The sequence below is a fragment of the Zootoca vivipara genome, chromosome 6 (genome assembly GCF_965207765.1).
Source record: "Zootoca vivipara chromosome 6, rZooViv2.hap1.1, whole genome shotgun sequence".
In the NCBI taxonomy this organism is placed as follows: domain Eukaryota; kingdom Metazoa; phylum Chordata; class Lepidosauria; order Squamata; family Lacertidae; genus Zootoca; species Zootoca vivipara.
In genome coordinates this window covers 80,840,900-80,856,973 of record NC_142589.1, presented here as the reverse complement: position 1 = coordinate 80,856,973, position 16,074 = coordinate 80,840,900, and the positions used below count along the sequence as shown (strand labels likewise).

The following is a 16,074-nucleotide window of genomic DNA, read 5'->3' as shown; positions in this document are numbered from 1 at the left end:
GCTACTGGGGGTTGGGGGGGTCATGTGAGAGTGCCTGCATTTGGCCAAATAAACCACTCCCCTTTCCGCACAGCTTGTAAAAGGGGCAGAGTGTGCCCAGTCTCCCCTCTGCATGTCGTATCGCCGGCTGGGGGGGGGGCCTCCAAAAAATAATGCATAACAGCACCTTCACAAAACATCAAATGCCATGGGTGCTTTAAAAGAGGGAAGGTAGCAGAAGGCATTGGAGACATTCACACTTGAAAATGTGAGAAAATCCTGCTGGGTCAGGCCAGCATCCTGTTCTCACAGTAGCCAAATTTCCCAAAGAAGCTAGGAATCCAGGTAGACTGCCTCTGGGCCTGGAGGTTCCATAAGAGGCTAAGAAGAGCCTGCCTGCATGTTGTTGAGTCGTTTAGTCGTGTCCGACTCTTCGTGACCCCATGGACCATAGCACACCAGGCACTCCTGTCTTCCACTGCCTCCTGCAGTTTTGTCAAACTCATGTTAGTAGCTTCGAGAACACTGTCCAACCATCTCGTCCTCTGTCGTCCCCTTCTCCTTGTGCCCTCCATCTTTTCCAACATCAGGATCTTTTCCAGTGAATCTTCTCTTCTCATGAGGTGGCCAAAGTATTGGAGCTTCAGGATCTGATCAGGCCAAATGGCGGCCCTCTAGCTCAACATCCTGTTCTCAACTGTGGCCAACCAGCTGCAAAAATGAGTCTTGGCTTCTCACATGCAAGAGCAAGAAGTTGGTGATGGAACAAATTTTGTTTTGGTGTTTGCTGGAGCCCTCCTAGAACATGCAGAAGAGCTTCTAAGAATGGGAGTTTCTGTTTCAGAGGTAATTGAAGGCTATGAAGAAGCTTTGAAGACAGCCTTAGAGATACTTCCTGATCTAGTGCTGCTCTGCAAAAAATCTCCGGGATGTTGGAAGTGGCATCTTTGCTGTAAACTTCAATACTGTAATGAGTAAACAATGTGGCAATGAAATATTTCTTAGTAATGTGTCTCCATTCTTCCTGAGCTGGGCCACTTTAATGCTGGCAGCATCAGAGTGTGCAAGATCCTAGGTTCTGGCATTTGCAATTCTACAGTATTGCATGCTGGAAAAATGCAACCTGTGTCGTTGCACGTTGGCGACAAATATTCACACAGTTGTCAAGAATTTGTAAGAACCTAGTAAAATCTGATATTGCAAGTTCACTTTATTTTAGGTTGTTGTTGTTTAGTCGTGTCCGACTCTTCGTGACCCCATGGACCATAGCACGCCAGGCACTCCTGTCTTCCACTGCCTCCCGCAGTTTGGTCAAACTCATGTTCGTAGCTTCGAGAACACTGTCCAACCATCTTGTCCTCTGTCATCCCCTTCTAGTGCCCTCAATCTTTCCCAACATCAGGGTCTTTTCCAAGGATTCTTCTCTCCTCATGAGGTGGCCAAAGTATTGGAGCCTCAGCTTCAGGATCTGTCCTTCCAGTGAGCACTCAGGGCTGATTTCCTTAAGAATGGATAGGTTTGATCTTCTTGCAGTCCATGGGACTCTCAAGAGTCTCCTCCAGCACAAATAATTCAAAAGCATAAATTCTTCGGCGATCAGCCTTCTTTATGGTCCAGCTCTCACTTCCATACATCACTACTGGGAAAACCATAGCTTTAACTATACGGACCTTTGTCGGCAAGATGATGACTCTGCTTTTTAAGATGCTGTCTAGGTTTGTCATTGCTTTTCTCCCAAGAAGCAGGCGTCTTTTAATTTCGTTACTGCTGTCACCGTCTGCAGTGATCATGGAACCCAAGAAAGTAAAATCTCTCACTGCCTCCATTTATTTCCCTTCTATTTGCCAGGAGGTGATGGGACCAGTGGCCATGATCTTAGTTTTTTTTGATGTTGAGCTTCAGACCATATTTTGCGCTCTCCTCTTTCACCCTCATTAAAAGGTTCTTTAATTCCTCCTCACTTTCTGCCGTCAAGGTTGTGTCATCAGCATATCTGAAGTTGTTGATATTTGTTGCGGCAATCTTAATTCCGGCTTGGGGTTCATCCAGTCCAGTCTGGCCTTTCCTTATTTTAGGTAGTTTGTAAGTTTTCATGGCACTTTGTAAGTAATTGTCTCTCTCTCACAAATTTGATAAATGGTGTAAAATTATTTTTGTGTGAATATTTGTCTACAGTATTTCATGTCATGGTGTTTGTTTGTTTGTTTTTTAAAAAAAACAACCTGAAGGTGATGTTACTTCTGTCAAAGATGCTGAAATAGCTGTGTATTCTTGCCCTTTTGATGGTATGATAACAGAAACTATGAAGCTTGTACTCGTCAAGAATGCTGACGAATTTTAGCAGAGGAGATATGCCCCAGAGGGAAACCTCAGGATCTGAGCAGGAGAAAAACTCTCCCTGCTTTTGGCTTCCAGCAACTGGTATTCAGAAGCATTGCTGCCTTCAACTGCCATCAACAGCCCTCTCTTCCATGAATTCCTCCAATCCTCTTTTAAAGCCATCTAAGTTGGTGGCCAGCCAGCCCTGCCTCCTGCGGGAGGGAGTTCCACAGCTTTAATTATGTGCTGCTGCGTAAAACGGTAGTTCATTCTAGTTCAAAGCTCTTAAATCTCTGGAATTCAATGAAAGGCAGGGTTGGAATTGTTCAAACTGAAAGCCGGCTGGAAGCCACGGGCACTCAATTGGGAACCCCTCCTTCGAGACACAGCTGCTTCAAACTTCCATTTGGAACCAGCAGGAGGAGTGTCAAGGTTTCCTCTTGCAAATCTGCAGTAGAAACTGAATGGGATAAGAGTTGGTTTAAAGAGCCAACCCGCACTGTGGAAGAGCTGCGCGACTCAGGTTCAGCGTGCACAGGGCTGGTGTGCTAACTCTGAGGGCCTACGGTGCAAGGCAGAAAGTGGGAATTCCTGTTCCAATATTTAACTCCTTTTCCGACTAAACTTCAGGAATAGCTTTCTGACCGTAAGAGCTGTTCCATAGGTCTCCCCTCAAGAGGCTGTTGACTCTCCTTCCTTGGAAGGTATTTTTTTCTGCAGAGGTTGGAAGGCCACTTCTCACTGATGCTTTAGTTGAGATTCCTGCATCGCAACTCTACATTTATATGATTTATAAGTGCAGTGCACATTTAGAAGCTGGTATTAACACACAGCGGGTGGCGCTGTGGTCTAAACCACTGAGCCTAGGGCTTGCTGATCAGGCGGTTCGAATCCCCACGATGGGGTGAGCTCCCGTTGCTCGGTCCCAGCTCCTGCCAACCTAGCAGTTCAAAAGCACGTCAAAGTGCAAGTAGATAAATAGGTACCACTCCGGCGGGAAGGTAAACGGCGTTTCCGTGCACTGCTCTGGTTCGCCAGAAGCGACTTAGTCATGCTGGCCACATGACCCAGAAGCTGTCTGCAGACAAACGCCAGCTCCCTCAGCCAGTAAAGGGAGATGAGCGCCATAACCCCAGAATCGTCCACGACTGGACTTAATGGTCAGGGGTCCCTTTACCTTTATCTATTAACACACAAGGTTTTCTCCGCACTCCCAGGTACATTTGACCTAGGGAAAGTTTAGAGCCTCCTTCCCCAGAAAGGTTTAAAATGGATTATTGCAGAGCTAATCTGTTCTGGAAAACTATGGATTTCTCTACCACAATCTCTATCAAGTCCATGTAACATGGAATGGATTGCATCAGGGGGTCCCAAAGGGGGCAGCAGCACCCCTGAGGGGCAAGGGAGCAACTGGGGATGGGATGGGAGGTGGAGATGGCTATCAGGCTTTGAAAAGCTGGCATCACTGGATCAAGTTGACCCCATTTGCTGAATCGCTTCAAATCAACATGCAAGCCATTGCTGCTGTTTTGAATTGTACTGTGTTGCAACCTTCCTTCTGGGGTAGGGTTGGAGGGCACCGAAGGCGAGTCTGTGGGACCAAGGGGCTGCAAAAAGTTTGGAAACCGCTCAAGGGGAGCCCATCGCATTTTACTACCCGAGGTGAAATGGGAAGGTGGCGCTCTGAAAACACACTGCTCCCCCCGCGCTGCCTCTGCCAAAGCCTTGCTTATCAGTGTCTCGGGAAGATTGCAGGAGGCCTTTGCAGGGCTCTTGCTGGAACCCTAAAGCCTCTGCAGCCGCTTCTTGCTTTTCCCGCAGCAGAGGGAAGATGTGCCTGCAGAGGTGCCCCTTGGATTCCACTGCCCGAGGCGGCTTCCTCAGTTTGCCTCATGGACAGCCTGGCCCAGGAACCACTGGTGTAGGCCATCCCTCCCCAGCCTGGCAGGGGCTAATGGGGCTTTCAGCACAAAAACATCTAGAGGACCAGATCTAGGAAGGGTGGATTAAGGCCATCTGTCATGGATGCTTTAGCTGAGATTCCTGCATTGCAGGGGGTTGGACTAGATGACCCCTGGTGTCCCAACTCTACAATTCTATGATTCTAAAGATTTGCCAGAGAATGGAAATGCTGGGAAGAGCCAGCAAGATTCCTCCCATGCAGAAGTGCCACCTAGGAAATTCGTGGAGGAGGAGGAGGAGGAGGCTACCAATCGCTACCAGCCATGTTCTGCCCTCTAAAGTCGGAGGCAGCAAGGCTTCTGAATCCCACTTGCCGGAAACTGCAGGAGAGTTGCTCTTGTGCTCAGATCCTGCTTGCAGGTTCCATGGCTGTCCCCTGTGAGAACAGGATGCTGGACTAGATGGGCCTCTTTGGCCTGATTGTCATCATCATCATAATTTATTATTTATGCCCCGCCCATCTGGCCGGACTTCATCAGCCACTCTGGGCGGCTTCCAACAAAATATTAAAATACAGTAGTCCATCAAACATTAAAAGCTTCCCTAAACAGGTCTGTCTTCAGATGTCTTCTAAGTCTGGTACATTGTTGTTTTTCTCTTTGACATCTGGTGGGAGGGCGTTCCACAGGGTGGGTGCCATTACCGGGAAGGCCCTCTGCCTGGTTCCCTGTAACTTGGCTTCTCGCAGGGAGGGAACTGCCAGCGCTGGACCTCAGGCTCCGGGCAGAGCGATGGGGGTGGAGACACTCCTTCAGGTATACTGGGCCAAGGCCGTTTAGGGCTTTAAAGATCAGCACCAACACTTTGGTCATGGGTTCTTTTAAATTTACACCCCAAAATCTGCTTTCCAGGAGATCTCGCCACATGTGCTTTCGCTTAGCATGCTGCAGAGGGCACTCCAACACCAAACAAGGTCCCAGCACATAAAACATGGCACCCACCCGCAACACCAGCTTCCTGCCACCCCAGGTTCTGCCCCACCCTGAACGTGAAGGGTTAAGGCACGAGGTAGTGGGGGTTTGGGGGTCTCGGTGCGGAGAAAGCCAGGCAGCTCTACAGCTCAAGGTTTTTCTTTTTCTTTTTTTATTGCACCTTAATGTTAACTTTACAGGAGTTTGAAAAAATAGACATCTTATATCCATCGTTAAAAAGTGCATTTTTCAAAGCCGTCTTTATTTGCTATTTTTGCTAGCCAAGGTTAAGTGCAGGGAAGAACCGCCAGCCGGGTCCAGAGTTCTCTCCTCTCCTTCCCGTCTGACGGCCCCCCAGCTGCTTAATAAAACATCATCACACAAAAAAATAATATTACAGCACAAGGGGGTAAAAATAATATAATAATTATTATAATAGTTAAAAAAATTAAAAATATTCCCCCATTCCCCAGCAAGTGTATAATAAGCAATTTAAAAAAAAAAGCCGGTTAAAATAAAAGTCCATAAGATTAAAAATAATTCTTTTTTAAAAAATAAAACGAAACACAACATTGAAAGCTTGGTCACGAGGGAAGTTTTTGGAAACATCCTGAATGGCGTGCTCTAGAGCTCCATAAAGCAACAAGGCAGCTTTTTTTGTTTTTTTGTTTTACCCCAGTCCATAAACACACTTGTGTGGCAGGTTAATAAGAGGCAGCGCGGTGTCAGAAGCGGGCAGCGCTGTTGCACAAGATCACGCACGCGCACAAGAGATACACAAGAGCTGCTTGGCGTTGGCAACCGAAGCAACAGAGTGCAAGGGGACCCTGCTGGGGTGGGGGGCCACTTCACAAGCAACACGGCTGCAAACCCATTGAAATGCTGGGACAGGCTGAGCCACCGACACTTTTCAAAAACGGAGCTCACATATGAGGATCTGAGCACCCTAAAGTGATATCCACGAGGGTGCAACAAGGCAGGAAGAAAGCCAGAAGCCCAGAAATTAGGAAAGGCTGCAGCCGGAGATGAAAGGGCGGAAGTCAGCTAAATATCCAGAGGTTTTGTTCCTCACCAACAGTGTCACCAAAGGGGGAAAGGTGGCGGGGGAGAAGAGCCAGCTTCAAAAACCACGGATACATCAAGCAAAAGGAAACCGAGAGAAGGTTAAAGGCAGCTTAAAGTACATAGTGTCACAATATCGAGGGTGGGGGAGGAAAGCATCTATACAAGGGGGGGAAAGAGAGGTCCGTTCACAGTATATCACCAAGCACAACTCCCCAATATCCCGGCAAAACGGTTGCCAGCCACCCACGGGAAACCGAGCAAAGGCAGAAGCCCCTAGTGGGAAGAGGATTCATTCGGGGGGGGGGCAAGTTTAAAAGGCGATGGGTAGACCCAACATAGAGCTGGCCCCCAACCAGCTAGACAAAAATAAGAGATGTGGCGTTCCAGAAAGCCCACTGTGCAAATTCATAGCAAAAAAGGTACTTTTCATCTTTCTTTTTTTACTAGCATGGAGGCTGCCATCCTCTAAAAGGCTTCCATATTTTCTGACAGACAGACCAGGGCTGCCAAACTATTGCACAAGTTAAAAATCTGGTGAATTTTGCAGCCGAGGTTCTCATTACTTAAGTTTTCAATTTTGTATTGAACTCAATATACTCTCTCTCTCTCTCTCTCTCTCTCTCTCTCTCTCTCTCTCTCTCTCTCTCTCTCTCTCTCTCTCTCTCTCTCTCTCTGTGTGTGTGTGTGTGTGTGTGTGTATTAACAAAGTATGAAGAAAAATAAGTATATATAAAACTTCTTCTTTATACTTTGCTAACACCAAATACTTTTCTACTGCCCTATGATTATATTCCCAGGACATTCACCAAAGCGCCTAAGCTGGTAATCTTGTGAACTAGAATAATTTCTGTTTGCAAGCCTATTAAAGTAGACTTGCTCCTCTGTGCATTAAGGGTGCAACTCAGTGCATACATAAGGAACTGAATTCTGTTGCGCTTACTTCTGAGTAAGCATGCACCTCTGATCAGGCAGCAAGCTTAAATCACTCAGAAAACAGCTTTTAAGCACCTCCTGCGCCATATTCTAGACTTGTTTTGAAGTTGACAGTAGGCACCTGCCAAAATAATTTGGGAAAGGATGGTCACTGGCGGGTCAATCTCTCAAACACGTTTCATAGTGCAGGCTGATAACTTGGAAAAATGCATTGAGAGTGCCCATTTCTAACCACGCAGCTGGCAGAAGATTCACATGCAGCCAGGCAATGTAGGGTCTGCTAGAACGGGGGGAGGGAATCCCACCCCCATTCCTCCTCATTCCCCTTACTGACAGGCCATCCCCTTTTGCTCGGCTTCTTGGGGTCCCTTCCAACTCTACAATTCTATGATTCCATGAACAAAAGGCAGCAAGAATCAGAGAACCATCGTCACATTCCATACTCAGCCAAAAAGTCCACATTCAGCAAAAGGCAAGGGCCCCGTTCCCCCCCAAGAAAGCAAGTTTAGGCTCAGAGTTCTTCCGAGACGGAGGGTAGATCATCACTGCAGCCCAGAAACATCCTTCCTCCTTGGCTCTCCCATTTGAAAATTGCAAAGCCCAAAAAAGCAAGGAAATGTTAAAAGCGACCGTTGACACACAAAAAAGGCGTTCCACTCACTGCACCCCGGCAGTCTTAACATCACAGAGCTAGTGGCTGCGGGTGCTGGTGTAGCGAGGGCTGGCGGGTGGCTTGGTCTCTTTATAGATAAGATATTGGTGTTTTAAAGGTTCGATGCTCCCAAGCTGGGGGGTGCGCATTTGCCATTTTCCTCTCTCTTCTCTCTCTTGCGCCCCCTTCACTTAACGCAGATGTTTGCGCAGGTGGGTCGTTTTGGTTTTTTTCTCCAATGGAGGTCAGGCAGAGAAAAGGTTTCGAGATCGGGAGGCGGTTGTTGGGCTTTTGTGTTTTGCTTTTGCGTGCTCTTTTGAGTTTCACAACGCAAGGAGCGAGGGAGAGTTCAGGGAGTCCGAGGACTGGTCGCTGCTGCTGTTCCGCTGGTGTGTGGCTCCACAGGTGGCTCCCTCTGGGTAGGTGAAGACAAACGAAGATGTATAGGAAGGGTTAGCCGGGTACGGGTCGGTCAGCTGTTCACCATGTGAAAAGTAAGAACTAGAAAACGCTACCTCCGCCGGGGACAAAGCCTGCACTCCGCCAAGGGTCTGCTGGTAGTGGAGGGGCAGCGACGAGTAGGCCGTGGGCCCAAAGGGGTCCTCCTTGACCGCCAGGGCTAAAGCGCTCACCTCGCCAGAGGTGCCCGGCTGCCCGATCAGTTCTGGCACGTCCTCGTAAGGGATCTTGCAGCTAGGCTTGTGAGCCACCAGGACAAACTCCAGCCGTTCGCGTTCCTTCTGAAGCTCCGCAATCTCCGACTCCAGCTCGGCCTTCTCCTCCTCCAGCTGGTCGGTCTCCTGGGGAAGGAGGGGGGGGCATCAGCGGAGTCAGCAAGGAAGCCATGGGGGGGCAGGGAAGGGGAGGTGAGATGGTGTGGAATTGGGGAGCTGGGAGGGATACCACCACCACCAGTTCCCTTGGGTCTGGCCAAAATTCCCCAGAAGCTCAGGACCGCAATACCTCAAGGACCGCCTGTTTCTATATGAACCAACCCAGACCCTGAGATCATCGTCTGAGGCCCTCCTTCGTGTGCCGCCTCCTCGAGAGGTACAGAGGGTGGCAACACAAGAACAGGGCCTTCTCTGCAGTGGCTCCCTGATTGTGGAATGCTCTTCCGAGGGAAGTTCGCCTGGTGCCTTCATTATACACCTTTAGGCGCCAGGCAAAAATGTTCCTTTTTAACCAGGCCTTTGGTTGATCTGATTGACATCCTATGCCCTTTTTAAAATGTGTTTTGTTTTGTTTTGTGGGGGTGGCTATTGGGTTGTTGCTTGTATTTTTATTAGGTATTTTGTGGTTTTATATCCCAGTTTGGGGGGGGGGCACTGCAGTCAGGGAGTCTGCCATTTCTCCTGCTCTAGCCAAGCAAGCGTCCAGCCAATGGACTCTATGGCGCCCCATTCCTCCAGCGTCCTCCAATATGGTGGCCTAGAGCCGTTAGCTACTTTGCAGGGAAAGCAGGAGGAGACAACCCACTCTCAAGCTTGAAGCTCAGGAGGGAGGAATTGGGATTTGCCTGGTCCCCAAAAGATGGGGGATGAGCTGTCAGTTTTTGAAAATTTGTAAATAAAGCTTGTTATCCTAAATATGGGAGCCCAAAACAGCTTGGAATCTTTTTATTGCTTTTAAGGGGAAAGATATAAACAGCAGTTACAGCCTATTTTTAAAACAACAACACCTTTTTCAAATATCCCGATGGAAGAAAAAACATTCCAAACCCTTTGCCCTGAAAAACTTGGATTTCGGGGCTTCAGTGGAGTTTTGGAAGATTGGATCAATGCAGCTTTGGGGCTGTGTGGGGTTGGGGGGAGAGAAGGGCAGGAACAGGTGAGACATTCCCAGACAGGCTCTTTGGCATTACCCCATGGTCATAGGGGAATGAAATAATTGGCCGTTTGTGGCCCCTTAAAATGGTAATCCCTGCCATGCAGAGGCAAAGTGGGGTAGTGGTTAGAGCCTGGGAGACACCAGGATTCAAATCCCCACTTGGCCGTCAAGCTCACCGTGAGACCTCCGGTCACAGTCTCTATCTCTCAGCCCGACCTACTTTGCAGGGTTGTTGTGGAGATTAAATGCTAGGGAGGTGGGATATAAATGCAATCGACAGAAATCGACCATTGAGCCAGGCAGAAGAGGACACTGAGGCAGCTCCACCTCTCTCAAACTTTGTGGGTTCCCCCCCCCCCCAATGGCAGGGCCAGTGGCATCAAAAAGCTCGCGGCCAGGAAGTCCCAGTTTTACACTCACCGCTTGAAGTCGGTCTGTCAGTTCACGGCGGCGATTCCTACACTTGGCCGCTGCAAGCTTGTTCCTCTCCCTCCGGACACGGCGTTTCTCTTCCTCCTCGGGTGTCAGCTGCAAGGGCAGGAGAAAGAGGCGGTCAGTCCACGGATGAAGGCTAGAGACAATTCTCCCTTTCTGGGCATGGCGTCCTCCCAAAGGATTCTGCCACCACCTCTCTCTCTCCTGCAGGACAAACCAACTGCATCCATCCCTAATGAACCTTGGAGAAGCTGTTCTTCTTTTGGACGTCATGAAGAGACAGCAGATCCCTTCCCCTGACTGACTGTCAAGGATCCTGGGATCCACACAACCGATCCCTGCCGCCAACACTATCTTTGCTCATTCTGGTGGGACAGATGGACATACTGGATTTTACTCCAGTATTCAACCCAGGAGAATACACTCAAGTAACCCTGTGAGACTCTTAATCTGAGGGTTGTGGGTTTGAGCCTTGCATTGGGCAAAAGATTCCTGCATGGTCCCTTCCCAACTCGGCGAGTCTATGAAAAGATGCAGCAACGTCGGGGCACCAGATTTGGGAGGGTCAAGTAGCCCAACTTAGCTGGATGCTGCCCAGCCAGGATCCAAAGTGGTTCTGGCTACAGTGGAGTGGCAAATTTGTCGCTGCAATCTGGGTAAGTCACCCATACTTTCTCCCACGCCCAGTACCACCTTTCCCCCAAGCTACCAAGGGGGCGAGAGGGCAGAGAACGCAACCAGCCAACAAACAAGCCATGCTTTAACTACGAAAGGAAATAATTGGGCTGGTTTAATCCCACCCCAAATATACCGGTATATATATATGCCGTTAAGACGATTTTGGGGATCTGTTAAGCAGGGCCGAATTATCAAGGGTGCAAAACGATTTGAGTTAATAACCTCGTCGCCGGCTCCCCAGAGGAAGTTCCACAGGAGAAGCAGGGCCCTACAATCCTCCCCGCTCACCGTTTCCTCCCGAGTCCTTCTGGGCCGGGCCCTGGTGGAGCGTGGCTGGGCGGCAGGCACCCCCGAGGGGCCCGCACCGTAGGCAGCGCTCAGTCCTGGGGTGGAGTAGCTGGTCCCTGGCAGGTCGTAGGGGTCCACGGTGGGAGGAGGTGGCTGCTGCTGCTGCTGTTGAGACATTTGCTGGCCCGGAGGCTGCTGAGACTGGGCCATGGAGGAAATCAAGGTGGGCTGCACCAACCACTGCAGGTCTTGGCTAGTCGATATGGCAGTCACTGTTGGCACAAAGGATCCGGGCATCTCCCCAAGGCCACTGCACTCCTGGAGAGGGGGAGAGAGAGGGAGATATGCATGCTCAGAGGAGGCAGCAACGACAGCAGAAATAAGGTTTCCATGTTCCTTCTTCACGAAGCACCTTTGTAGGCAACCATGGCCTAAATCAGGCATCCCCAAACTGCGGCCCTCCAGATGTTTTGGCCTACAACTCCCATGATCCCTAGCTAACAGGACCAGTGGTCGGGGATGATGGGGATTGTAGTCCAAAACATCTGGAGGGCCGAAGTTTGGGGATGCCTGGCCTAAATGATCCAGGTGACATAAGCTGGCCCCCAAGGCGAATGACTAGCAAATGAAGTGTTCTGCTTTATCAATAAAATGTTTGTGGGAGCCAATGTGTGCAATTGGTTTCTTCTCAACCTCATTCGTTATTACGATTTTTAAAAAGCAACCTTGGCCACTACTTTAATGTTTGTAAGTAGCTTCAAGTTCATTTTTTGGGGGGGAAAGAAAAGTGACAAGTAATAGCCTGCTGCCCTCCAGGTGCTCACAGAATCGTAGAGTTGGAATGGTTCCCGAGAGTCATCTAGTCCAACCCCCTGCATTGCTGAACTGCAAATCCCATCAACTTCAGCTGGTGTCGCCAGTGGTCAGGGATGCTGGGAGCTTTAGTCCCAATGACACCTGGAGCACCAACCCCATATCTAAGCCAAAGTGTCACCTAGCTAAGACCAAAGGGGGTTGGACCAGATGAACCTTACGACCCCTTTGACAACTAGGAAATGAGCCACTACAGCTGGCTCTGTCATCTAGCCCTGCCTGCCATCTAGGTTATGAGAGAGGAATTACCAACTGGACTGGAGAGGCAACACAGATATTCTTTCACTGAGCGAGCTGGATTTCTGTTAAAAGAGTTGGTGGAAGCTTGTGGCAAACTCTGTTCCCTCTCCAGCTTGAGAACTGAAGGCTAACCTCTCATTCCTCGAACCGGTAATAAGTGACATCAAGAAATATTAGAAAATATCACGAAATCAAATGAAGGGAACCATCAATGAACGCCACCACGATGGACACTTTTAGGACAAGATACCAGAATTCTTTTTATTGCTTTTAAGGGGAAAGATATATACTCTCTCTCTCTCTCTCTCTCTCTCTCTCTCTCTGTGTGTGTGTGTGTGTATTGTGTTCTGCACCTATACTGGGAATAATAGTCTCTGGTTTGAAACCTTGGCTTTTTTCTAATCTTTTTTAGGACGAAACCTCAAAGCACACAAGCAACCGGAAGGTGTGCTATAATAAGAGCCCCAAGTACAATAAGATCTGAGGGGAAGAAAGCCGCCCGAGATTCCCCCTGCAGGTAACACAGCTCAGAAATAACTCTTAAACAAGGAGCTCAAAAGCAACTCAGCTCCTGGTTGCTTACTATGGGTGGGGAATGGAGTGAATAGGAGGGCAAAATGAGGATCATCCATAAAAATTTGCTGCTCCTTCCCTTAAAAGCAAAAGGAAAGGGTTTCACCCAAGTGACGCTATGTAATTCACAGGAAAGCCAAGCTGTCTTCAATCCACTATCTGGCCTACCACCCCACACTTCCAAATAGGTTGGGGGCTGGCTGCCATTCCTGGCTGGAGTGTCAGAGGCAAGCACATTTATGCCCAATAACATTATTACCCATTTCTCAAGTTCACCAGTGGGTCAAAGCAAGATGTGGGCTCCTCCGCCCCTTCATTGCAGCCCCCTCTGAATTGCAGAGGCATGTGCGTGCCCCTACAGAGCTCCCAGAGGACCAAGGACAACATTGGGAGAGGAAGATGCATGCCTGCTCCCCCTCCCAATTTAACAAGGGAAGGAATGAGCTTGATGCTTATTATGGGCTGGAGCAAGGCCCATTTCTCTCTTCCAGCTAAAGGGGGTATTATGGAGGGGAGAGCTGGCAACTGCCCCCCGAAATATGGGACGCAAAGCATTGCACTTCTGCTCCCTCCCCAGCCGGAGAGGATTATTTTTAGCATTTCCTTTTTTCTCTGCTGACTTGCACCAAGATAGAAGCAGCAGCAGCATAGGCTGGAGGGGGCGTGGCCTCACAGTCCGAGGCCCGGCCAATCCGCGCGCTCCTCTCGCCCGCCCCGCCCCTTAGCAACGGGGGTGGACCAGCGTTCCAAAATAACCCGCGCGCCTCGGGGAGGAGGTGGTGGAGGAGAAACGCGCCGTGCGTGCTTCACGTCAGCACGGAGGGTTCCAGCACGTCATGCGTTACGCACAACCCCGCCCCCCTTTCCCCCCTTCGTCTTCGCGCTTGCCTCCTCCACTCCCCCCCTCTCCGCGCATGCGCATTCTAAACCCCGGAGGGAAGTGGGGTGCGGGAAGCAGAGAGTTTAGGAATGCGGACCGCAGTGGAGTTTTGCGGGAGTGTGTTTCAATTACTATTACTGGAATATTTTATTCATATTTTGCTTTTCAATCTTGGGTTGGGCACCCGATCCGGAGAATTAATTTCTCCGTGCTTTAAAAACAAAAAAAGAGTCGGAGGGGGGGATCTGTTCCGCAATCAGAACCAATTAGGGAGGAGATCGGCCGAAGTGGGCAGGTGAAAAGAAAAATAAAAGGGACGGCGGGGCGGGAACAGGAAAACGAAAAGCACATGCAGTTGCGGTGGGGGGGGGGGGAAAGAGTCCTCCGAGAGGCAGACATGCATGCAAGCACCGGAGACCCCGAGCTGACGAGCGCTTGGAATAGGGGCTGGGGGTGAAGGGAGCTGCAAGAGGCGTAGAAGGGAGCCCCGTTCCGCCTCCGATCTCCTGGATCCCGGCACCCTGAAGAGTCCGGTGCAAAGGGCGCCCCCCCCCGCCTCCATTCCCATGGCTGGACGAAAGAACCCGGTAGGCAAGTGTGTGTCCCCTCACCCCCACCCCCAGCTATCCGCGGCTCTTACCTGCGAGGAGGCGGCAGCGGCGGCCGTGGGGCTCCCGAAAGAATCCACCGAGGAGAGGTACTGGGACTCGGCCGAAGGGGACGAGCTGCACCGGGAGGTGGAGTCGTAATCTCCGGGGAAGCCCTGATACATCTCCCTCGGGGGCGCCGGGGAAAGGCCGCGGCCTCGCCGGGGGCGCCTGGAAGCCAAGGTGAGGGCCGAGCAGAGCCAGCCGGCCGACCCTCCCGCCGCTGCCGCTGCCGTGGTCGCCGCCGGATCCGAGGCAGGAGGCTCGACTCTGGGCGCCTCCGAGAGTTGCTTTTCTCCGGCTTCTCCCTCCTCTTGCGGAGGGGGAGACGGCTCCCTCGAGTCCCCCCCTTCGCTCTCCTTTCAAAGCAGCAACAGCAGTAGCATAGTCCCGAAGACGAGGACAACGGCAGGCCGAAGTTCCACCGGTCGAGCCAACTCCAACCCCAACGCGCGCCAAGGAGAAAAGCCTCCCCCCTCCCCCCAAACAAGCAGCCAGCAATCCGGAGCGGTCGGTCGGTCGGTCTCAAAGCAGCACTGTCGGGGCGAAGCGGGGTCTCCCCTCTGGCGCTCGGTTGTTTCTCCGCTGCCCGCCGCCGGTCTTCCTTCCCGGGCCCGAAATCTTATGAATGAACCACGCTCTGCCTCGCAGCCTATTTATACAAGAGGGGGGCCATGCCCCGCGTGACGTCAACCAGGAAGCGCGCCGAGCGGGCCCCCGAAACGCGGCTCCCCGGCGAGCCCGGACCTCGCGGACCCCGAAACTCGGCCCGCGGCTCCCTCTCTCCCCGACGTCCCCTCTTGCCGAAAGGGGACTTCGTGCGAGGCCGCCAAAGGGGTATTTCAGCGGGGATTCCTCGCTCCGCCCCGCCGGAGTTCCTGTGACGCAATTAGCCATATATGGCCTTGTCTCTGCTGTGTTTGTTTGGTATCCTAGCAATGACGTCAGAGGGAATCCCTTTCTCACAGGCTTCGGCGGCGGCGGCGGCGCTGGAGAGCTTTCGTGTTTGCCGCCGCGGCTTTTTATTAATAGAAACTTTTACTACCGTTCTAGAAATGGCCTTGGGAGCTTGAGGCGCGCAGAGGGGAAGGCGGGAGGGGGATCACCTCTCTTCTCGTCCCCCCACTCTAGAAACCACCCCCACCCCACATTAGGGAGAAGACTCCGAGGGATGCCAAGGAGTAGATTTGTATTATTGCCAGGAGGATCGGCACTTACCTCCCCGCCAAAAAATATATATCACAGTATTATAGTTCACTCACGGAACTCATTGCCCCAAGATATGAGGATGACCCTTTTAGATAAAGAGCGAGGGGAGGGGAAAACAAATTCAGACAAGCTCCAGTAGTCTGCCGCCAATAACCCGCTTGGTTCAAAGGTAGATGGTTAATTAGACATTTATTTAATTTTTGCATATTACCAAGAAATAAAAAGGTATGTGGAATTAATTGTACAATACTTTGCCATTCACAGCCTGATATTCGTTTGAAGGCAAGAGAATGAATATATATATATATACACACACACACACACACACACTGAATTGTTGTATCACATGTAAACTAAATTGCGCTAAACTCTGAGCCTCACAGGTTAGTGCCCCTCCCCCCCACATCAGTTCACAAATGAGTTGATTGATCCCACTAATTAATGCTTACAACTCTCATATTCTCCTATTTTGGAAAGGTCTTCAGGAGCCATTCTGCTTGCGACCCATAAATTTGCCTGAGTTTTCTTTTTTCATCTTCCCTCACAATCCCTTTTTTCTTTTGTGCTGTGGGCAGGGGGTTGTCTTTTCAGTGACATTTG

At 50.5% G+C, this 16,074-nt stretch overlaps 1 protein-coding gene across 3 annotated transcripts; it reads right to left on the bottom strand.

Annotated features, from left to right (window-relative positions):
• Positions 1 to 5,320: 5,320 nt before the first annotated feature.
• On the bottom strand, positions 5,321 to 15,062 carry FOSB (FosB proto-oncogene, AP-1 transcription factor subunit). 3 transcript variants are annotated; one of them, XM_088672831.1, is made up of 5 exons: positions 14,259 to 15,062; positions 10,987 to 11,370; positions 10,072 to 10,179; positions 8,337 to 8,621; positions 5,321 to 8,236 (listed from the first exon to the last, which is right to left on the bottom strand). In XM_088672831.1, exons 1-5 carry the CDS (start codon positions 14,388 to 14,390, stop codon positions 8,171 to 8,173), a joined length of 975 nt encoding a protein of 324 aa, XP_088528957.1. In that variant the 5' UTR covers positions 14,391 to 15,062; the 3' UTR covers positions 5,321 to 8,170. The 3 variants fall into 3 exon arrangements, with proteins under 3 accessions (XP_088528957.1, XP_088528956.1, XP_034973607.1); XM_088672830.1 differs by having other exon boundaries at positions 5,321 to 8,621; XM_035117716.3 differs by having other exon boundaries at positions 5,321 to 8,621; positions 11,053 to 11,370.
• Between the last annotated feature and the right edge of the window lie 1,012 nt (positions 15,063 to 16,074).